Genomic DNA, 24006 nt, shown 5'->3' with positions numbered 1-24006 from the left:
TGTTTAAAAAATGCAAGTGACGAATAGACATGGATAAAGTAAAATAGTGCACAGCTGAAAAGGTGCAAACTGATGAGTAGCAACTCAAAGTTGCAAGATCGAATCTTAAGACCCTTTTATTTCCTTTATCTATGGAGAGGCAGCTAACTGACACCAAGCAATCTGCATATTCAACACAACATCACATCAAAAACTGCAGAATTTAAGCTCATCTTGAATATTGCATAGAGTTTTCTTCTCTTCAAAAGGAAGGGATATACTTCATCAGAAACAGTTCACTACATTGATTATAAGAGATAACAAGGTGTAGAGCTGGATGAACACAGCAGGCCAAGCTGCATCAGAGGAGCAGGAAAGCTGGTGTTTCAAGCCTAGACCGGCTTTCAGAAATGGGGGAGTGGAAGGGGGTTCTGAAATAAATAGGGAGAGAGGGGGAGGTGGATCAAAGATGGATAGAGAAGATAGGTGGAGAGGAGACAGACAGGGCAAAGAGGAGGGGAAGGAGCCAGTAAAGGAGAGTGTAGGTGGGGAGTTAGGGAGGCCATAGGTCACTCCAGGGAGGATGGACAGGTCAAAGGGATGGGGTGAGATTAGTAGGTAGGAGATGGGGATGGGATGACAGGTGGGAGGAAGGACAGGTTAGGGAGGCGGGGCCAAACTGGGGGGTTTTGGGATGCAGTGGTGGGGGCGGAATTTGAAGCTTGTGAAGTCCACATTGATACCATTGGGCTGCAGGGTTCCCAAGCGGAATACGAGGTGCTGTTCCAACCTTCGGGTGGCATCACCGTGGCACTGCAGAAGGCCCAGGATGGACATGTCATCTGACAAATGGGAGGGGGAGTTGAAATGGTTCACAACTGGGAGGTGCAGTTGTTTAGTGAAAACCGAGCGCAGGTGCTGCAAAGTGATCCCCAAGCCTCAACTTGGTTTCCCCAATGGAGAGGGGGGGCGACAACAGGAACAGAGGATACAGTATACCATGTCAGAAGATGTGCAGGTAAACATCTGCTTGATGTGAAAGTCTTCTTGGGGCCTGGGATGGGGGCGAGGGAGGTGGTGTGGGGGCAGGTGTAGGTGATACGTAAGGACGAGGGGGATTCTGTTTTGGTTGTTATTGCGGGGAGGGGGCATGAGGGATGAGTAGCGGGAAATACGGGAAACATGGTTGAGGGCGTTCTCAACCACTGAGAAAGGAACTAAAATTCCTCCCACTTCCTCCAGACAAAACGGTGGTGGCCATGGGTGCCCGCTTGGGCCCAAACTGTGCCTGCCTCTTTGTAGGTTACGTGGAACAATCCCTCTTCCACAGTTACACTGGGCCTAAACCCCACCTCTTCCTCCACTACATTGATGACTGTATCCACACCACCTCATGCTCTTAGGGAGGAGCTTGAACAGTTCATGCACTTCATCAATGCCTTCCACCCCAATTTTAAGTTCGCCTGGATCATCTCTGATACCTCTCTCTCTTTCCTGGACCTTTCTGTTTCCATCTCTGGCAACCACCTGGAAACCGATATCCATTTCAAGCCTACCGACTGCCACAGGTACCTAGAATACACCTCCTCCCACCCACCTTCCTGCAAAAACGCCATCTCCAAATCCCTACACCTCCGGCAGATCTGCTCCCAGGAGGAGGCATTCCACTCCCCAACACGTCCTCATTTTTCCAAGGACTGCAACTGCCCCCACCTCAGTGGTCGAGAACACCCTCGACTGTGTCTCCCGCATTTCGCGCTACTCATCCGTCACACCCCCTCCCTGCAATAACAACCAAGACAGAGATAGAATCCCTCCAGTGTGGAAACTGGCCCTTCGGCCCAACAAGTCCACACCAAACCTTACAGCATGCCACCTAGACCCATGCCCCTTTAACCCACCTAATCTACACTTCCCTGAACACTATGGGCAATTTAGCATGGCCAATCCACCTACCCTGCACATCTTTGGACTGTGGGAGGAAACCAGAGCACTCAGAGGAAACCCACACTAACATGGGGTGAATGTGCAAACACAGACAGTCACCCAAGGCTGGAAATCGAACCAGGGTCCCTGGCTCTGTGAGACAGCAGTGCTAACCAGTGTGCTACCCTAGTGCTAACCGCTGTGCCGCTCTATTTTCTTCTGATTGCAACGTTCAGAATTCAGACAATGTGGAAAGGTCTGTTTAAAAAGTTATTACTGGATAGCTTAGAACATTTTTATAGAAAGTCTAAGAGCTTAAACACTTATGGAAGAAGAAACATCCTCACCTTTAGTCTTCCCAATACATTCCTCCATTGAGGAGCCCCTAGAAAAAAAAAGTAAAGTGAAACCATAATGGCTAAACAGCTGACTCGATGAAAAAGAGATCTTTCCACTAGACTACAGTTAAATGAGGATTACAAATCTTGAAACATATACAATGCGGTCACTACAATTTCAGTAAAATACAATGCCATGTATGCAAAATCATACTGTTCAAACAAAATAGCCAGCAGATTTTGTCTTTACAAGCTGGTGTTGCCTGGAGTAGTTTGAAGCATACACCACTTAGTGACAGGTTTATCATTAACGGAAGTAGTCATCGTGTAGACGGACACAGAACATAGAACAGTACAGCACAGTACAGGTCCTTCTGCCCATGATGTTGCCCCGAACTTTTACCGGAAACCTAAAGGTCTATCTAACCTCCACCGCTACCTCATACTATCATCCATATGCCTACCTAAAAAGGCCTTTAAATGCCCCTAATGAGGCCAACTCCACTACCCTCACCGGCAATGGACATACAGCAAAAAGAAAACAAAAAACTGTGCAAATTGTGACAGGATAAGTTTAAGCTATACTGATACCAGCATTTCGATGCATTCAATGGTATCACCCAAAATGATTAAGTCGACAAATGAAACAAGTACTGTGCTATAAACAACAAATTTTCATGAGAATTCTGAACTTGCTTATTTGAAAGGCTTTTGCTTTTATATACATGAAACTCAATTAAGCAATATTTCTTCCTCAATTTATGGTGATCACAAATAAACAACACTTTTAAATGTAATAAAGCATCCAGAGACTTTTCATTGGAACGTTAATAAGCCAAATTTAGAAACAGAGCCACACAAGATTACATATATGCAGATGACTAAAATGTACATCTTCAAATAAGCTTCTGAAGTGCAGCTTAAAAGACATTAAATAAATAGTTTAGGGAAAGCATTCAAAGACTGGGTCATCATTGGCAGAAGAATTAAAATTGGTGATACTTAACAGGCCCAACATCTCAGTCCTAAACCCTTTATTCCAAGCCTGGGAGTCTGTACTCTAAATTCCCCAGGTAGGGGTAACATTTTCTTAGCATCAAATTTGTCAAGCTCTTGAAGAATTTCATGTTTCAATTAGATCAGGCCTCATTTATTTAACTCTAGGCAATATGAAGTTAGTTTACGTCATACGTCCCTCAAAAACAATTCACAAATCACTAAAACCAGTATAAGGAACCTTTATTTCATTCCTTCAAGGGTAGGTGCATCTTTCCTTATGCAAGGAAGAATAAACTGCTTAGGAGAGTGTTCTGGCAGGAGGACTTCCAGCTGCCCTGATAGGATCTAAACCGGTTTCTTTCAGTCTGTTTACATTCTCATCAACAGTCACTTCCCCACCTAACTCTATATCATATTGTTTCATCCGACAGAAACATTAACACAGCATAAATTTAATTCAGCCAGACAGCAGGGAACAGCAAATCTACATTCAAAAACTGTTCACCTTTCCAGTGGCAGGTGGGCAGAAGTTGCAGCACTGCTGAAGGAGAAATTAAAGGAATGTAATTCTTCATCAACTGCAAAGTTTAAATTGTCAGAAAAAGATGTGACTTGCTGACAAGTGCCAGTGATGGTAGTGAGGGGTAATGAAGCTGCAAGAAATATCGAACTATTGCTACAAACTGCTTAGCTTGACTGAGTTTTAATGTTATATTAGAAAAAAGGAAAATTCTGCCTTGGCCCCAGTAACAATTCCTTCGTTGCCTGCTAAGGGCAAAATTTAGCATTGTTTGAAAGACTGATTTATGAAATTGTTTTTCTTGCTCACACAGACCTCATAAAATATGCCAGTAAGCCTGTCATATAAGCTGTAGGTTCAGAGAACTGCAGGAACAGCAGAACACAAATCCAAGAGCATATTTAAAGACTTTGCAATGTGGAGTCTTTTGATTTATTTAATAAACAATATAACAATTACAAAAATTAAAAGCTACAAAATTTCTGGTCTCTATAACTATACACGACATAATGGAGTATATGCTGGTGTAGATTTGTAGTTTTTGTAATGCTTAATAAAGCACTCATCACTTCAGTGGGGAGGGTTGCATTTTTGTAGTTGTATCAGTTTACATTCCCCTTCATAGAATCATAGAAAATCTACAGTGTGCAAACAGGCCCTTCAGCCCAACAAGGCCACACTGACCCTCAGAGCATCTCACCCAGACTGATCCCCCTATAACCCACCTAATCTACACATCTTTGAACACTATGGGCAATTTAGTATGGCCAATCCACCTATCCTGCCAACTTTGGACTGCAGAAGGAAACCAGAGCACCTGGAGGAAACCCATGCAGACACAGAGAGAATGTGCAAACCCCACACAGACCGGCACCCAAGGGTGGAATCAAACTGGGTCCCTGGTGCTATGAGGCAATAATGCTAATCACTGAGCTACAGGGCTGTTTCATAACCTGAAGTTATGTAGTCCTTCCTTCAAATAATCTGGCTTGTTAACCTGTCCAACCACAAATCAATATCTCTCCCACAATTCCTTTTGGTGCTGTTCCGAGGATGTGGTCAACATCAAGACCACATTTGTTGGCCATCCCTACTACCTTCTGAAGATGGAGGTGGGAGGACCTTCTCAATATGAAGAAATCAAATAGGAATTGAAGTAAGCCAATCGGCCCCTCAAGCTTTCTTCACCACCAAGATCAGGGCAGATCAGTCTGTGTTTTGAATACTACATTCTCATCCACCCCTTCTCCAAACATGCAAAGTACAACCCATCTTATATCGGCACATAACTGAAATTTCCTGCATGACATTTCAAATTGTTCGCGTGTACCAATGTGTCAACTTGTGAGCAAGTCTACGCATTACACGCCCTAAATTCAATGATATAAAGTTGATGCAGCTGACTTTATGAAGCATCATGCTTCAAAGTAGTATTCTTCATCATGGCTCAACATTCAATTTAGCAAGAAGCAAGTGAAACTAACAAAGAAACCAGACCACCATGTTGAATACTTACATGTCTGATCCTTTGCTTTCTTCTTTGTACGCTACAAACAAAAATTGAACAGAACATTTTAGCATACTGCTTGCTATAAAGGGAAAACAACTGGTCCTGAATGCACCATTTGCAGTTTACCTTCAGTAAAATCTAACATGAGTGAGAGAGCAAGAGTGAGAATGACACAGACTGAGTGATCAGCAAAGACTCAGGCAGAAATTTGGAACTGACATGAGAATGATGAAAAACTTAGAGAGATTACTTTATTATACCTGAAGTGATGAAGTCCTTCTTTCAACTCATCTGGCTTGTATAACTCATCCAACCACAATCCATATCCCTCCAACAATTCCTTCTGGTGCTGTTCCGAGCACGTGGTCAACATCATCAAGACTACATTTGTTGGCCATCCCTACTACCTTCTGAAGGTGGAGGTGGAGGACCTTCTCAGTATGAACAAATGAAATAGGAACTGTAGTAAGCCAATCGGCCCCTCAAGCCTTCTCTACCACCAAGATCAGTTTTTGCTTTGAATACCATGTTTTCATCCACCCCGACAACTTTGGATTCCCTTGTCTATCAAGAGTCTATCTACCTTGTCCTTAGAAGTATTGAATGATCCCATGTCCTTCTGAGGCACAGAATTCCAAAGTCATGCAAACCACCAGGGAAGAAAATATCTCTCCTCACCTGTCCTAAAAAGGTGATGCCTGATTTTTAAAACATTATATAAAATCTGACATAACCTAAATCTTATATAATTCAATCAAGTCACCCCCTAATTTTCCATAATCCAACAGATACAAGCTTAGCCTATCCAACCTATCCAACCTATCCACAGAGTAACAAGCCCCTTATTCCATGTATCAATTGAGTAAATCTCCTGAATAACAACTAGAAAGCATTTACATGCTTCCCTAAATAAGGCAACTAAAACTATATTGTATTCAAGATGTGGTCTTGCCATTGCCCTATGTAACTCAAGCATAATACCCTTACTTGTATGTTCAGTTCCTCTTGTAATAAAGGACAGCAGATTAGCAATCTTAATTATTTGCAGTATCTGCATGCTTTTTTAACAATTCATGCACTAGCACACCAAGATCCCTCTGCACCTCAGAAATTCTGCAATCATTTTCAGTTTAAATGATACTCTATTTATTCTTCATGTCCAAGGTGAAATATTTTATAAAGGAATCAAAGAAATTCCTGATACTCACATTATAAGCAACAAGTAACAATTTATCAAACTCTAACACTGAACAATTCGCTCCCTCAACTATAAACTAATACTGAATTCAAACAAAATTCTAATGGTAGGCTATTCCAATAAATGAAAATCCCACTTACAAAAGCCAAAAAGCAATACAAAAAAGAATTAAACCTTGATTCTCTCAAAATTACAGCCAGGATAAGTTTTCCAAAATGCTCTTTGCCTTCTCCGCTGTTTGCCTTTCAGGAACGCCTTTCTCCGTTGAAGTCTTGTGTCAGGAATATTAGCTAAGAGTACCGTAGTATATTTAATTAGTTGGTGCTTACTCTAAGAATTTAGAGATTTCTGCTAGAGCCAGTTAGTTTCTCTTCAGATGGGAGTTCACTCTCACCAAATTTTCAAACAACCTTTTCTTTTATACCTTTGATCACCTACTAATTTCTTAAAGTAGGATTGGTCCTAGGTTGTCAAAACCATCAGATTTAAATTTAATTGGCTTTCACTCTCAGGGGCTGGTTTAAATTAATTGGCTATTTTTTAAACAGGTTGCCTGCATAACAAAACAAAGCGTAGATTTTTTTTCCTGATCATATAGCCTTTGATACAAACGTTTCAATTTCAAAAGCTCTCTGTGCATCTGCAGACATGTTATTTTTAATCTCTAAGCCTAGAAACGCACATAATTTTTTTAAAAGGGATCATGTACTCTTCCCCCACAACCGACATCATTTTAAAAAAAATTCTAACATCCTGCCTTCCAATCCACAAATAATATGCCCAAATTCACAATTCTTTCTTACCTGCTTTTGTGTCATCTGCAATTTTAGCTCGCGTGCCTTCGCCACCTTCATCTAAAACTATTCATATAAATTGTAAAAGGTTGAGGACTCTGCACAAACATAACTCTGTTCATCATATCCTGCCAAAATCAATAGAAGACCCACTTCTGCATACTCTGTTTTCAACCAGCGAATCTCCAAACGATGGAAGAACAAAGAGCAAAGAAAATTACAGCACAGAAGCAGACCCTTCGGCCCTCCAAGCCTGCGCCGATCCAGGTCTTCTATCCAAAACTGTCATCTATTTGCCAACGATCTATATCCCTCTGCTCCCTACCAATTCATGTATCCATCTACATACATCTTAAAATGACGCTACTGAGCCCGCCTCTACCACCTTCGCTGGCAATGCCTTCCAGGTACCCACCACCCTCTGCGTAAAGTACTTTCCACGCATATCTCCCTTAAACTTTTCCCCTCTCACATTGAAATCATGACCTCTAGTAACTGAGTCTCCCACTCTGGGAAAAAGCTCCAGCCTGTCTATACCTCTCATGATTTTGTAGACCTCAAAATCAGGTCCCCCTTCAACCTCCATCTTTCTAATGTGAATAATCCTAGCGCCCTCCATACCAAGCAACATCCTGGTGAACCTCCTCTGCATCCTCTCCAAGGCATCCAAATCCAGAAGTGTACACAGTCTTCCAAATGTGGTCAAACCAAAGTTCTATACAACAGTAACATGACCTGCCAACTCTTGTACTCAATACCTCTCCAATGAATGCAAGCATGGCGTATGCCTTCTTGACCACTCTACTGACTTGCATACCTGAACACCCAGATCTCTCTGTGCATCAATTTCCCCCAAGGCTTTTCCATTTAATGTATAGTTCGCTCTGGAATTGGATCTTCCAAAATGCATCACCTTGCATTTGCCTGGATTGAACTTCCATGTGCCATTTCTCCGCCCAACTCTCCAGTCTATCTACGTTCTACTGTATTCTCCAACAGTCCTCTTCACTACCTGCTACTCCAATCTTAGCGTCATCTGCAAACTTGCTAATCAGACCATCTATACCTTCCTCCAGATCATTAATGTATATCACAAACAACAGTGGTCCCAACACAGATCCCTGTGGAACATCACTAGTCAGTTCTCCATTTTGAGAAACTCCTTTCCACTACAACTCTGTCTCCTGTTGCTCAGTCAGTTCTCTATCCATCTAGCTAGTACACTCTGGACCCCATATGACTTCACTTTCTCCATCTGCCTATCATGGGGAACCTTATCAAACGCCTTATTGAAGTCCATGTATATGACATCTATAGCCCGCCCCTCATCTATCAACTTTGTCACTTTGGCGAAGAATTCTATCAAGTTGGTATGACATGACGTTCACTGCACAAAACCATGCTGCCTATCACTAATAAACCCATTTTCTTCCAAATGTAAATAGATCCTATCCCTCAGTATTTTCTCCAGCAGCTTCCCCACCACTGATGTCAGGCTCACCGATCCATAAATACCTGGATTATCCTTGCAACCCTTCTTAAACAAGGGGACAACATTAGCAATTTTCCAGTTCTCTGGGACCACACCCATACTCAAGGATGCTGCAAAGATATCTGTTAAGGCCCCAGTTATTTCCTCTCACCTCCATCAGTAACCTGGGATAGATCCCATCCAGACCTGGGGACATGTCCACCCTCATACCTCAATCCCTAACTTGAACATCTGTCATGTCTCTCTCCTCAGTGAATACCAATGCAAAGTGCAAAGTACTCATTACTCATTAAGAATCTCACTCATTTTCTCCGACTCCTCGCATAAATTCCCTCCTTTGTCCTTGAGTGGGCCAACCCTTTCTCTAGTTACCCTCTTGTTCCTTATGAATAAAAGGTTATGGGATTTTCCTAAATCCTGTTTGCTATAGATATTTCATGACCCCTTTCAGCCCTCTTAATTCCTCGTTTCAGATTGGTCCTACTTGCCCAATATTTTTCCAAAGCTTCGTCTGTTTTCAGTCGCCTAGACCTTATGTATGCTTCCGTTTCCTCTTTGCTAGTCTCACAATTTCACCTGTCATCCCTAATCTTGCCCTTTCTATCGCTCATTTTCACTGGGACAAGTCTATCCTGCACTCTAAATCACCGTCTCTTTAAAAGCCTCCCACATATCAAGTGTGGATTTACCCTCAAACAGCTGCTCCCAATCCATGACCTCCAGCTCCTGTCAAATCTTGCTGTTAGTCGGCCTTCCCCCAGTTTAGCACTTTTCCTTTAGGACTACTCTCATCTTTGTCCATGACTATTCTAAAACTTACCGAATTATGATCACCATTCCCAAAGTAATCCCCTACTGAAACTTCAACCTCCTGGCAGGGCTCATTCCCCAACACCAGGTCCAATATGGCCCCTGGTTGGATTATTTACATACTGCTCCATAAAACCCTCCTAGATGCTCCTTACAGATTCTGTTCTATCTAAACCCCTAACACTAAGTGAATCCCTGTTGGGAGGTCTGTAGTACAGCCCCATTGTTACCGCACCCTTCCTACTTATGCGCTCTGCTTGTATTGCCTCACTGCTCGAGTCCTCCATAGTGCCCTCCTTCAGCACAGCTGTGATATCCTCTTTGACCAGTAATGCAACTCCTCCAACCCTTTACCTCCCTCTTTATTGCACCTGAAGAATTTATATCCTGGGATATTTAGTTGCCAATCTTGCCCTTCCCTCAACCAAGTCTCAGTAATAGCAATAACATCATACACCCAGGTACTAATCCAAGCCCTACTTTCATCTGCCTTACCTACTACACTTCTTGCATTAAAACAAATGCACCTCAGCCTGCCTGTCCCTTTGCGTTCATCTGCTCTCTGCCTCCTCTTCCCCTTAGTCACACTGACTTCATTATCTAGTTCTTAGAGGCTTTAGTTACTACCTTCTTAGTGTCCACTAATCTCATTTGGTTCTCATCCCCCTGTATGTTAACCCGTGCACTACAAATTGCAAACTTTGCATAATAACCTTTTACACGATATCTTGTCAAATCCCTCCTGGAAATCCAAGTACAGAACACCTACAAGCTCTCCTTCATTCATAGTGCATGCTACTCCTTTGGAGTCCTTTAGTAAATTGGTTAATCACAATTTCCTTTTCACATAATGAAGCTAATGAATCTTCCTGATACTTTGATGTTTTCTAAATGCCCAGCTATTGAAACATCTCTATTTTACCCACTTTTTGATAGTTACAAAAAATAGTTTTGTAACTAAGTGGCTAGGTAGTCCAACTTAGGTAGCAATCTAAAGGTCGATGGAGTGGTCTGAATGTGTGACCAAATATGGAGTGACATATTGCCTGAACACCACTTTACAACAATGCACCACTTTAATCATGTAAATCTTTTCTAATACTTTATGAAAAAAGTTATTGAATTCAGCTTCACAAATCAATTCAATAGGATTGAACTCAATTACCAGTACATTAACTAAACACTATAATCAGTACAAAACAAACTATCACCAGTAAGCATTTTTAGAAATTAAGGAAATCTAAGCTTCTTGATTTACACCAAGTAAAAGCGAACAAGGATGGAAACAATAGTGATAACACCCATCAAGTTAACAGTATATTAAGTAAATGCAATCGATAGATTTAAATACCAAGAGTTGCATAAGCAAGGGTAGCTGATACAATAGCACCAGTTTTGTGCTTCTGTTCAAAATGAATTTCTATCTTCTTTTCAGAAAAATAAGATTTAAAAAGTGATTCAAGAATTAACATAAAAAAGAACTTGCTTTCATAAAGCATCTCAGGAGCACAAAAGCTGACGTTTCGGGCCTAGACCCTTCATCAGAGAGGGGGATGGGGGGAGGGAACTGGAATAAATAGGGAGAGAGGGGGAGGCGGACCGAAGATTGAGAGAAAAGAAGATAGGTGGAGAGGAGAGTATAGGTGCAGAGCTGGGGAGGGGATAGGTCAGTCCAGGGAAGACGGACAGATCAAGGAGGTGGGATGAGGTTAGTAGGTAGCAGATGGAGGTGCAGCTTGGGGTGGGAGGAAGGGATGGGTGAGAGGAAGAACAGGTTAGGGAGGCAGAGACAGGTTGGACTGGTTTTGGGATGCAGTGGGTGGAGGGGAAGACCTGGGATGGTTGTGTGGTGCAGTCTGGGGGGGGGGGGGGGGGGGGGGGGGAATACTGTGGGGGAAGGGGAGGTTTTGAAGCTGGTGAAGTCCACATTGATACCATTAGGTTGCAGGGTTCCCAAGTGGAATAAGAGTTGCTGTTCCTGCAACCTTCGGGTGGCATCATTGTGGCACTGCAGGAGGCCCATGATGGACATGTCATCTAAAGAATGGGAGGCGGAGTTGAAATGGTTTGCGACTGGGAGGTGCAGTTGTTTATTGCGAACCGAGCGGAGGTGTTCTGCAAAGCGGTCCCCTAGCCTCCGCTTGGTTTCCCAATGTAGAGGAAGCCACACCGGGTACAATGGATACAGTATATCACATTGGCAGATGTGCAGGTGAACCTCTGCTTAATATGGAATGTCATCTTGGGGCCTGGGATAGGGGTGAGGGAGGAGGTGTGGGGGCAAGTGTAGCATTTCCTGCGGTTGCAGGGGAAGGTGCCGGGTGTGGTGGGGTTGGAGGGCAGTGTGGAGCGAACAAGGGAGTCACGGAGAGAGTGGTCTCTCCGGAACGCAGACAAGGGTGGGGATGGAAAAATGTCTCGGGTGGTGGGGTGGGATTGTAGATGGCGGAAGTGTCAGAGGATGATGCGTTGATGCATTACAACTCATCATCCTCCGACACTTCCGCCATCTACAATCCCACCCCACCACCCGAGACATTTTTCCATCCCCACCCTTGTCTGCGTTCCGGAGAGACCACTCTCTCCGTGGCTCCCTCGTTCGCTCCACACTGCCCTCCAATCCCACCACACCCGGCACCTTCCCCTGCAACCGCAGGAAATGCTACACTTGCCCCCACACCTCCTCCCTCACCCCATCCCAGGCCCCAAGATGACATTCCATATTAAGCAGAGGTTCACCTGCACATCTGCCAATGTGGTATACTGCATCCATTGTACCCGGTGTGGCTTCCTCTACATTTGGGAAACCAAGTGGAGGCTTGGGGACCGCTTTGCAGAACACCTCTGCTCAGTTTGCAATAAACAACTGCACCTCCCAGTCGCAAACCATTTCAACTCCCTCTCCCATTCTTTAGACGACATGTCCATCATGGGCCTCCTGGAGTGCCTCAATGATGCCACCTGAAGGTTGCAGGAACAGCAACTCATATTCCGCTTGGGAACCCTGCAGCCCAATGGTATCAATGTGGACTTCACCAGTTTCAAAATCTTCCCTTCCCCCACCGCATCCCATAACCAGCCCAGTTCGTCCCCTCCCCCCACTGCACCACACAACCAGCCCAGCTCTTCCCCTCCACCCACTGCATCCCATAACCAGTCCAACCTGTCTCTGCCTCCCTAACCTGTTCTTCCTGTCACCCATCCCTTCCTCCCACCCCAAGCCGCACCCCCAGCTACCTACTAACCTCATCCCACCTCCTTGACCTGTCAGTCTTCCCTGGACTGACCTATCCCCTCCCCACCTCCCCACCTATACTCTCCTCTCCACCTATCTTCTTTTCTCTCCATCTTCGGTCCACCTCCCCCTCTCTCCCTATTTATTCCAGAACCCTCACCCCATCCCCCTCTCTGATGAAGGGTCTAGGCCCGAAACGTCAGCTTTTGTGCTCCCGAGATGCTGCTTGGCCTGCTGTGTTCATCCAGCCTCACATTTTATTATCTTGGATTCTCCAGCATCTGCAGCTCCCATTGTCACTTGCTTTCATATAGCATTTGCTACACTTACACTTCTTCAGGGAGGAGTTTTGAGAAGCAGCAAGTGGTTTTGGTGTACCACGTTGGAATGTGACACAGTGGCTCAATCTTTGTCTCGGAGTGTGTGTTGATGCTGGTCTCTGACTGGGTGTTGCAGGCAAGGGAGACTTCGGTGTGGTGAACAAATTTGGTGAATCGCTCAGATTTGGCACGCTTTTTGAACTCCTAAGCAATCTGGAAAGAAAAAGAACCCTCAGACTTTAGCTAAAGTCTGTCAAATATTTTTAAAAAGTCTCCAGCAGACTGAATGGGTGATGCATTTGACAACAGTTGTACTTGATGCAACAATTTTCTTCAATTTCCTTTTTCTCTCTAGAAGTTTACTTTTACTAAATTTTTCATTCACATTTTAGTATGTTATTCAAGATACTTTCATATCCCAGACTGGACAGTGAGTACAGCTAAGCTGGTCTAACTATTATTTGCATTGCAACCAAGTTCAATCCAGTCCTTATTGACACAATCAAGGCACGTTTACTTCTACAGGGCCAACAGAAATAGAAGTCCGAAAAGTGATTGTCTCCTCCATGACTCAGATACATTGAAACTAACAATAAGTCTGCATTTTTTAAAAACCCTGCCCCATACACTACTTCCACATTGTGCTCAAGGCTGATTAAACAAAACTTCACTAGAGTTTAAACCTCAGGTTCAAAATCAGGGAAATCTAGCATCATACTTAAATTTTGAATCCTTGTAAGAATATTTTTACTACAAAACATTTCTGAACTTGCAATCCTTTGTGGCTTTTTAAACAATTTTATCTCAAAATTTCACAAATAATGGCTTTTGAAAGTCTAATTTCCCAAGTTTTACTTATACTGGAGCAGAAAATAAAAAAATACAACTTGCAAATGCAAATATATAAAATCAACTTAATCTTGAAAAGTAAGTGGTCACCAAAGCAACATGACGAAAGGTCCAAGTTGTCTGGATGCAGTTATTCTGAACAGAATACAAGTGAACATCTCAACAAACAATTATTGTATTGTACAAAAGTATTTAATGCTGTGATGAAATCAGTGCCGTAATCAGGGTTATTTACCAATTCACTAGAAAAACTCTATTGCACCGATGCATTTGAATTTTGTGTATAGCATCTGTGGCCTAACTTAATGTTTAAGTTACCAACAGTGTAACCATTTACAATCCATAGTAAGTGTGTCTGTGCTCACTTTAGGTAAAATCCTTATTTCGATTGCAAAGTGCACTTACCCCCATTCTTGTGGTTAAAACCCATGCTCGGTGCTCCCAAAAAATGAAATATTTTGGAAATTGGTCAATAAAGTATTGGAATTTATGTTCAATAATTTTTCTCTTTTATCTTTTGTTTTTCAGCAGTGCTTCTTAAGTGAAGAGCGGAGATCAATTACAAAACAATATCAGGATTTGAGAAAGACTACAGGACATAATACTCACGTGCCTGATTCACTGGAATCCTCGGCAACTGCTGTAAATTTAATTAAATTAGTTAATTTTTTTCAAAAAAATTACACAGGTTTTTAAAAACATAACTAGATCAAATAAAAAAATTTAGAACTGAATAAGTAACTATTTCCACAGCAAAACTTAATTATTGGAGTTACACACACAATATTGGAAAAATGGTCAGGGTTATTAGAAATCCCTAAATGAATAAACACTACAACTTTGCTATGGAATATGTTGGCATTGTTTTATATACCATAGAATCAGAATCCCTACAGTGTGGAAACAGGCCCTTCGGCCCAACAAGTCCACACCGAACGTCACAGCATCCCACCCAGACCCATCCCCCTATAACCCACCAAATCTACACCTCCCCGAACACTACAGGCAATTTAGAATGGCCAATCCACCTAACCAGCACATTTTTGGACTGTGGGAGGAAACCGGAGTACCAGGAGGACACCCACACAGACCACGGGGAGAACGTGCAAACTCCACACAGACAGTCACCCGAGGCTGGAGTCGAACCCGGGTCCCTGGCACTGAGAGGCAGCAGTGCTAATCACTGAGCCACCGTGTCTGCTGCAGCAATCTTCTTCCCTAGTTGAGGTCTAGCACTTCACTCTTTAAACAACAACCACAGATTTAAAATAAAGAGGAAAGTCTGAAGTGAATAAAACATGCAACCCTATGAAGAAATCTTGTCTAATGTTTAAATTTTACCTTTTTTTTATATTTTGCACCAAGAACAACAGTAGCATTGAAATTTTTAAAACTTACTTCTGTATTTCTCTATTTTTGTACCTAGGTACCCTTGTACCTAATATTGCATTGGGAATGTTGACATGGTACAAAGTTTCACGATACTCCTGTACCTCTGGACTTGAGTACACAAGATAATACAACCTAAATCTAAATGCTCACCTCATGCCAAGGTTCAGTTGAATTGCCTTCTCACTAGTCTGGTAATGACTCTTGCATTCTCCTCAGTGCGGAGTGCCCAGTTTGACATGCCATGTTGGGATCTGTTTGGATTATTCAAATTCACTGCCTTCCCAATTCCACCCTCAGGCTTCCAGTAAAATAATGACTCATTGGCTACAGGACTGAATAGAGAGCTCAGGAGGTCCAAAGTTCTATTCCCAAAAGCTGTCAAAAATTCACAGGCCAAGTAGCGATCTGCCACCCTAACATGGTCTGGTCTCCTCAAGTTCAAAGCCATCTGATCGAATTCATTTCTTTTTCAAACGACACAGAAATGAATGTACTTTCAATATTAAGATGGTCTCCAAACTCCCTTAGATTTTTTAATTGTCTTCACCCATTACTGAAAGTTGCATTGTCTTAAGGTGTGCATCAAATCATCAGCTGGGTGCACATGAAAATCAGCCTTTTTGTGTAGTCAATCAAGGTACTAGGTGTGAGAGAGCTCCTCATGTGCCTGTAAGTGCACCAGATTGGTCCACCATCTAATACTAAAAAGTGAATGACATTTCTCTGGAGTCAGCAGCTTTTTTTTTGGGGGTGTTATCAGCTGAATGATCCATTGATGCTCATATATGTAGGTTGCTGAAATTGTAAATCAAGGCTGCAGATTTACAATGTTGTTGAACCTATTCGTCATAGTCACAGTTCAATAGCCAGCAGCAATTGAACTGCACATATTGGACAGATTACTTGAAGATAACAACACAACAAGTTCCCAAAATGGGACACACACACAAAATAAAAAAAAATTAATCATTCATAGAACATAGGACTCAGTTCTCATTTCCACTGACAAATAAAGCTTTTAATTTCAATATGCTTCCCTGAAGGTGTTAATGCTTGACTGGCTCCATAAGTACAGGCAACTCACTAGTACCTTGTCCATGCAACTAATCTTCATATGCAAGACAAGTGAGTTTTATCAAGGCAGACCTGTTTGTTCATCAGCGAATAACGTCTACGAACCCTGGTTGATCAATTTTTTTTCTTTTTTCTTCCTAGCCGAAGGGTGCAGAATGAACAAGTCTTCAACAACTGCCCTGGCAGAGATATCAGCCAGCTTCCTGATTTTTGAATCAGCTTTGCAGCAACAGAAATGCCTGAATGATGGCCAGCAGCTACCCGATTGCAACAAGCGAAAAGTCTTGGAACTTTTCAAAGAAATTCTTGTACACAAAGAAATCTTGTACAATATTCCTTGCACTGATGTTTGTCAGCCATTATATGAACTGCTGCTTTAAGCTCAATTTTTCACTTCCTTATCAAGGTAGAATGTGGAGCTCATTCCAACTTAAGCTTATTTTTAAAACAATTCTCACCACGAAAATTTGCTGTTTAACGCAGCACATGCGGGTTCTGTGAGAATCAATTGCACATGCCAAAGAGAATGGATGGCAGCCACTTCAGAACAATGGAAGAGAAAAGAGGCAACTTAAGTAACTCTACAGAAGCCAGTATCGCATCACCAAGTCACCCTTGTCCACAATACTTGACACTGGTCAGCTTTCTCAGAGCCAGCTCTGAGTGAACAGAACCTCTGATGCTCTTGTTTATATCTGTCAGCCAGGGCTCCCTGATTGGACTAGGTTAACAGCCCCAATCAGGAATTCATTCTACAAAGGTCTGCCTGGTTGACCTCATTACATTCACGACACGCCTCCCCCTCTAAGTTACGGGTCATAGGCCTGTTATTTTCCTCATAGCCTCTCTGGGAGCGCTTTCACACTAGGTCCTGTTCCTCTGACTCAGGCTCAGATACAAGCGGTGTGTAACAGATTGTAGCCTGCCCCTTGTATCCAGAGTTTCTCAAAAGAAATTCATCCTCCTAATCAGGCAGTAAAGGTGTGGAGGCTGCAATATCTACCCTACCCACCTCAGACTCCAAGGTTTCTTCGATGCTAAACAGAGGGGGAGAACTCCAGTTCCGACAGCCTTGCCAGATGTTCTGAAGAGCTGGGTATGTTTTGCTCCTGCCCAGTTTGTGGGTTTGCAGTTTTCACATGGTAAATGTGCTTGGGTCAGGGCCACCCCACCTATCTGAATTTTGTACACTTCAACCATGCCTCTTACCTGTGCAGGACTATTTCCGTGGTTTCAACACCAAACTTTGTCTCCTGAAGTGAACGGCCTCTCTCACTTAGAGGGGTCTTGTGTCCTCCATCAGCGTTCTTGTTGCTGTTTCCCACTCCCAGGTCCAGGACCATCAGACTTAACCTGGTACACAGTGTTCTCCCCATTAGCAGCACTGCCATAGCTATCCCTGCAGCTGTATGAGGTGTGATCCGATAATCAAATAGGAAGCAGTATAGTTTGGTAACAAGTGAACCTGTAGGCTACTTCTTTAAGTCTGCCTTCAAAGTTTGGACTGCTATTTCTATCAGCCCAGTGGACAATAGATGGTATGGAGCTGTCCTTATATGGCGAATGCCATTCAAATGTAGGAAATACTCGAATTCCCTGCTGGTAAATGATGGCCCGTTCTTGTGACTAACACTTCTGGGAGCCAGAAGACACTCTCAGTTTTTCTACTGTTGTCCCAGTGTTTGACAAAAGAACTCTATGCATGTCCAGCCACTTTGAGTGAGCATCCACAATGACTAAGAACTTTGGCCCATGAAAGGGCCAGCATAGTCTATGTATAACCAAGTCCAGGTTTTACCTGGCTATTCCCATGAATGTGGGGGAGCTGCTGGTGGTAATTTTTGTCCTTGTTGGCACTCTGAACACTGCCCCACCAGCATGGCTATGTCTGCATCCAATCCTGGCCATCAGATGTAATTTCTTGCCAACATCTTCATTTTGGACACCCCAGGATGACACTGGTGGAATTTAGCCAGTATCTAGCAGTGGCCTTTGCTCGGGGCAATCAGTCTTGCTCCAATAATAAAATGCCATCCTTTATGGTGACTAGTCTCACCAGGTACAGAACAGGTTTCAACTCTGGTTACGATGGCTCTTTTGTTTTGTCTATCACCACCAGCTGTTTTAGTTTCTCCAGGATCAGATCTTTTTGCATCCACAGTCTGATACAGTCAGCAGGACCAGAAGGGACCCCAGAAATTTTAACATCAGAACGGACTCTTCCAGTGGCCATACCATCAGTAGCGTATCTGCCAGCGGGATGCAGCTCAATGCATCCGCATTTGCATATTGACCTTCCAGGCGATCTTCCAACTTGCACTTAGGAGAACCCACCAGTGAATTCCACCGGAAGCTATAGGTGGCACAGCCTTGTCCTCTGAGAACTTCTAGCAGGGGCTTGTCTTCTATTACTATTACAAATTTACTCCCAAAAAGCTATGAGTGGAACTTTCTCACACCGAAGATGACTGCCTAATCTTCCTTCTCAATCTGGGCATATTTGCACTCTGCATCAGTAAAAGGCCAGGAAACAAATGTTAGAGAGCCACCTGTGAGCCAACACTATCCCTACATTATATGGGGAGGCATTGCAAGTCAGTACTAGATCTCACTTGGGATCATCGTGTGCCAATACCTTAGACAATGACAGCTGTTTCTTCATTTCTCCAAAGGTTACGTCCAGGCCAGGAGATTGTTTCCAAAACTGACCCTTTTTCAATAGCAGATGTAAGGCTACCAGGATGGAGGCCAGGTTACATATGAACTTTCTGTAATAATTCACAAATCCAAAGAAAGGCCTAAAGGTCCGGTACAGACATGGGAGCTGGGGCACCTTTGATTACCATCACTATCTTCCAACGGGTGTAACGCAGTCACGTTGACTCTTGAGTAGGCCACTTGGGGTGCCTAGAACAAACATTCTTCCCTTCAAAGACATACACTCACCTGGGAGAAATGTCTTAGTACTCTGTCAAGTTCTCCAAGTGCTCTTTACTGGTCTTCCCTGTTATTAGGGAGTCATCCAGAGAAATGGTGACCCAGGGTAGACCTTGTACAACATTCACCTTCGCCTGCTGAAAAATGGCACAGGCTGATGATACCCGAAATGGCAGTCTTGTATATTGGTGCAAACCCTTATAGGTATTAACTGTATCATACTTTTAAGAATCCCCATCCAATCACAATTGCATGCATGCATGGTTCATATCCAGCTTCGTGAAGGGCTGCACCCCCCGCCCCTGCCAGTTTTATAAATCCTCTATACGAGGGAATGAGTACTTATCCAGCTGCAAAAAGCGGTTATCCATTTGTTTATGATCCACACAAAAGTGAACCGATCCATCCAACTTCACAACTGGTACACCCAGTGCTGCTTATTCTGCAAACTGTACATGCTTGAGGACTCCTTTGCTTTCCAGCCTCCTGATTTCCACCGAAAGAACTACAATTGTTGTAAATCAGGAGCAAAAAACAGAATTTGATGGAAAAGCTCAGCAAGTCTGGCAGTACCTGTGAAGAAAAAAAAAATCAGAGTTAACGTTTCGGGTCTAGTGAGGAAAGGTCACGAGACTCAAAATGTTAACTGATTTTTTTTTTCTTCACAGATGCTGCCAGAGCTGCTGAGTTTTTCCAGCAAATTCTGTTTTTGCTCCTGATTTCTACCTCTACTTTAGCACAAAAGGCAACTGGCACTGGGTGGGCATTGCAGAATCATTGCACTGCTTCTTGGTCAACCTGCCTCGGCTCTTTTGATAGTTCCTAGACCTTCCTGAAAAATATCCAGGTATTTGGTTAAGACTTCACTCAGGCAGCCATTTCCTAGTGAAAGAATGTTGAGCCAATCAAGGTGAATCTTTCCCAACCAATTTTGCCCCATCAGGTTTGGGCCCAAGCTTTTTACTACAATCAGTGGCAACTGAATCAACCGCTTCTCATACAAGACTGGAAGTCAAGTTGTACCCTTAATCTGTAAATATTCCCTGCTGTAGGTTGTCAGTCTAGTCAAGGTTTTACATAAACGTAAGGGTTGGCATCCAGAGCAAATTTTATTAAAAGGCTGATCCTGCAATCATTGATACAGCAGTGCCATTATCAACACCCATTAGAACCAGGTGACCAGTTAACTAGATATTTATTTTGATTGGTTCCAATTTGGATGTTGCTAAGCAACTTCACTGTTCCCAACCAGACTTAGACGGGCTCTCAAGGGTTTGCACTCTCCTGGATACCGACCTACGAGTTCCCTTACTCAATTCAGGCCTAGTGGGCCTCTCTTGCTGTCTCTAGTCCACAAACCAGCAGCAATTACAATGGCTTGCTGCACCAGGCACCAAAGGAAATATTAACCATTTGGGGTTTTGCTGTGGGCTGACCTAGAAACTCTCTGTTCAGGATATGTCCTGAGTGAAGCTATGTAATTGCCTTCACTCAAAAGGTGTTCCACAAGTTCAATTAACCTGGCAAGGGTGTCCACTTCCATTGGCATGCTCTGTAGCTCATCTGTTCCACGTGCCACATTTAACAACAAATCCAGTTGTAGTGCCTGTCTGAACTCCTGTTGGGCTTCAGCTGGTAGGTGTATTGGCACAGTTACATCATTAATCCCACATACTAACCAGTCTCTCTGCATCTCATTTAGGGTTCAACCAAAGTCACACGCTTCCACCAGGTGTCTGACCCTCAAAAATCCCACAGATGCCCCTCATTCTCGAATTGCTGAATAAAACTGAAAAAGTGTCTCAGAATTAGAGGAAGCTTGGAGTCGTAAAATCCCTCAACTAAATCCGTAAACTCTTGGAAGGTTTTTGTATCTGGTGCCTCAAGAAACATTAGGCTCCTAAAAACCAAAAAAGCTGCAAGTCCAAAAGTTGACAAGAAAATTACTCATTGCTTTTCATCTGTCCCAATGCTATTGGAAAAGAATAGCACATTCTTTCCACATACTGACCCCAGTAAGATTGGGATTGTATGAGTCAAGCTTCCCAAATAGGGTCCTGATGTCAGAAATGTTTACCCCAACTCAAAGACGACTGTTGGGGAGTGAATTTTCAGGAGCATGTTTTTCTCCTCATCACCACTGAAATAACTCCAGAGGCTGGTATCCCATCACCAAGTCACCCTCCATTTACATGTGCGTAGTTCTTGACACTGATCCAGCTCCCTCAGTGAGCAGAACCTCTGACACTCCTGTTTATATCTGACAGTCAGGGCTCCTTGACTGGACCAGATTAACAGCCCGAATCACAGAACTCATATTCTGAGGTCCACCTGTGAACTTGTTACAATCAAATGCTGATGGACAATGCATAGCTAGAGAGACAGGCATTAAAGCGTTGGTGGAGTAGGGAGGTGGAGGTTTAAGTGAAACAAATTAAGAAAGATGTTGTTACATGAGTCAAAAACCATGATTTACACACAAAGGGAAATTGCATGGAAAGAGCAAGTTTGATCAGAATATGGACAAGGTTTTGAGGGACATCTCCTATGTCAATGGTTTGGTACTTAAACATCAGAATGCTTTGATTCATGTTAAGTAATTAATACAGAAGCAATGAGTGAATGTAACATGAAACAATTCTGAATATCCATAGCTTGCTAAGATTAAAATCACTGACTATCCCTTCGTGGTGTAACTGTAAGTACATGGGTGGAGTTCTGAGCCAGGATCCAATAACAGCCATGTTGTTTTGAGGGAACAAACTAGAAGTATTTCTTACATTACCTTGGACATCTGGATTGATTAAAAGTGTATAAACATAGCCAAAGCATCTGATATATTTTGTTAAAAAAATTAATATTAAAAAGGACAGTTGCCTGACAACACCCATTTAATTCATGGCCTGGAGAAAATGACATGTTCCAATGTCTTCCTCCTTCTTTGCTTGTTATATGAAGAATGAAGCTAATTTGATTCAAAAGGCAAAATAACTAATACACAAATGCTCAATACTAAGGTAAAAACAGGGGTCTATAAACAGACAGATTTGTTCAGCACAGGGCAGGTGTGAACACAGAAGAGACTTGGAGACAGCGAAGGAAGTAGGGAAAGCACAACATTACTTACATTTACGTGATCCAAAAGAATCTCTCCGTTTAAGACCTGGTGTAGTAGGCTTGATGAACAACTGTTCTGATGTAATCTGCAATGATTTTTGTCGAGAGGATTGCACTGATGTATTGGAAGACGTCTTTGATTCGGTTTCAGATCTCAACTGCTTACTAGTAGTCAACTTTGTCAATCTTTTAGAAGGCCTTTTAAAACAGTGAAATCACAAAAGACAGTATGGTAGATTACAAAGTAGTGGTTAAAAGCAATTTTGTGTCACGTCTGTTCGAGGTAAAAACAAGTAGTGGTGCTACTTTATTTTAAAGAAGACATTATTTGCTTGGTGCAATGAAACATCGGAAAAAAACGGAAGCTAAACAGTGCAAAATCACAACTTCAATCCCCATCACCCCCAAGAAGAAAACATTTACCCACCATTGTTGAGCATTGCAATTACTCACATACAAGGACTGGTACCATTTTTAATTTATATCAGTTAGTTGCGGTCAGGGCAATGTGACTCCTTCATGGAAATTCCTCCAGACAAGTACCATCACAACTGACAGAAGTGCCCATAAAACTACTGGAGGCATTAGGGAATAATGTTGACCATAGAAAGAAGTTGAAGCAGCATATGGAGTTGTAAAAACCCAACCTCCTGTTTTATTTGATTTATTATTGTCACTTTTACTGAGATATAATGAAAAGTATTGTTTCATATGCTAACCAGACAAATCATACCTTTCGTAAGTATATCAGAGTAACAGAACAGAATACCAAAGAGAATGTTACAGCTACAGAAATGTTGCAGAGAAAGAGCAACTGTAATAAGAGAAGTTCATTCATTAGTCTGATAACCACTGAGTAAAAGCTATTGTTAAATCCATTGGCACGTGTTTTCAAACTTTAGTATCTTTTGCCCAATGCAAGAGAGTATAACAAGGGTGCAGGAGTCTTTGATTATGTTTATTTGAATTTATTTTTACTTATTTTAAAACATTTACCAGATCACGAGCACTCTTGAGGAGTTAAGTTTTGGATATTAATTTTTGGATGTCCACCTTATTTGATCAGGAGATGCCAATCTTAGCAATTCAAGCAATATCAGCACAAGTAAACCTTCTGTTAGCAACTTTCTGCTGATTCAGTATTCCAAAGTCCCAATGTTCATACGTTCATCATTCTCAAATTTAATTATCTGTGCAAAGCATTCTGTCCATTTTCTTAAAACAACATTTAGGGGATGTGGGTTTCATTGGCTAGGCAAATATTTATTGCCCATTGCTGGAGAGTATGTATGAGCCACCATATTGCACATGGGTCCATACGTGCATAAGTTGGACAGCCTTGTAATAGGAGTCAGTGTCAAATTTCATCACACTATTTCTTCAGTAAAATATATTTTCAATTTTATTCTGTAAGTTTTAAAATGCTAAACAGTTGGAGCTTATCCAATTGCTCCTATTAAAAAACATCTTCCACATTTGCAAAGTTTTGCAAAAATAAATGTAACTCATAAATAGC

At 42.5% G+C, this 24006-nt stretch overlaps 1 protein-coding gene across 5 annotated transcripts in view; it reads right to left on the bottom strand.

Moving 5' to 3' along the window:
• haus8 (HAUS augmin like complex subunit 8) overlaps nucleotides 1-24006 on the bottom strand; it is an 80394-nt gene that overhangs the window by 53088 nt on the left and 3300 nt on the right. For 4 of the 5 annotated variants that reach the window (XM_048560053.2, XM_048560050.2, XM_048560052.2 and 1 more), the window contains exons 2-6: nucleotides 22501-22688; nucleotides 14580-14610; nucleotides 13132-13334; nucleotides 5279-5309; nucleotides 2253-2290 (exon numbers count right to left, since the gene is read on the bottom strand). In XM_048560053.2, coding sequence (XP_048416010.1) covers nucleotides 2253-2290; nucleotides 5279-5309; nucleotides 13132-13334; nucleotides 14580-14610; nucleotides 22501-22688 — 491 coding nt within the window. The remainder of the gene's footprint in view (nucleotides 1-2252; nucleotides 2291-5278; nucleotides 5310-13131; nucleotides 13335-14579; nucleotides 14611-22500; nucleotides 22689-24006) is intronic. The other variant, XM_059638502.1, reaches the window with a different exon arrangement.

This window comes from Stegostoma tigrinum, chromosome 30 (genome assembly GCF_030684315.1).
Source record: "Stegostoma tigrinum isolate sSteTig4 chromosome 30, sSteTig4.hap1, whole genome shotgun sequence".
Lineage (NCBI taxonomy): Eukaryota > Metazoa > Chordata > Chondrichthyes > Orectolobiformes > Stegostomatidae > Stegostoma > Stegostoma tigrinum.
The sequence above is the reverse complement of the archived record's forward strand: the minus strand, read 5'-3'. Positions and strand labels throughout refer to the sequence as shown.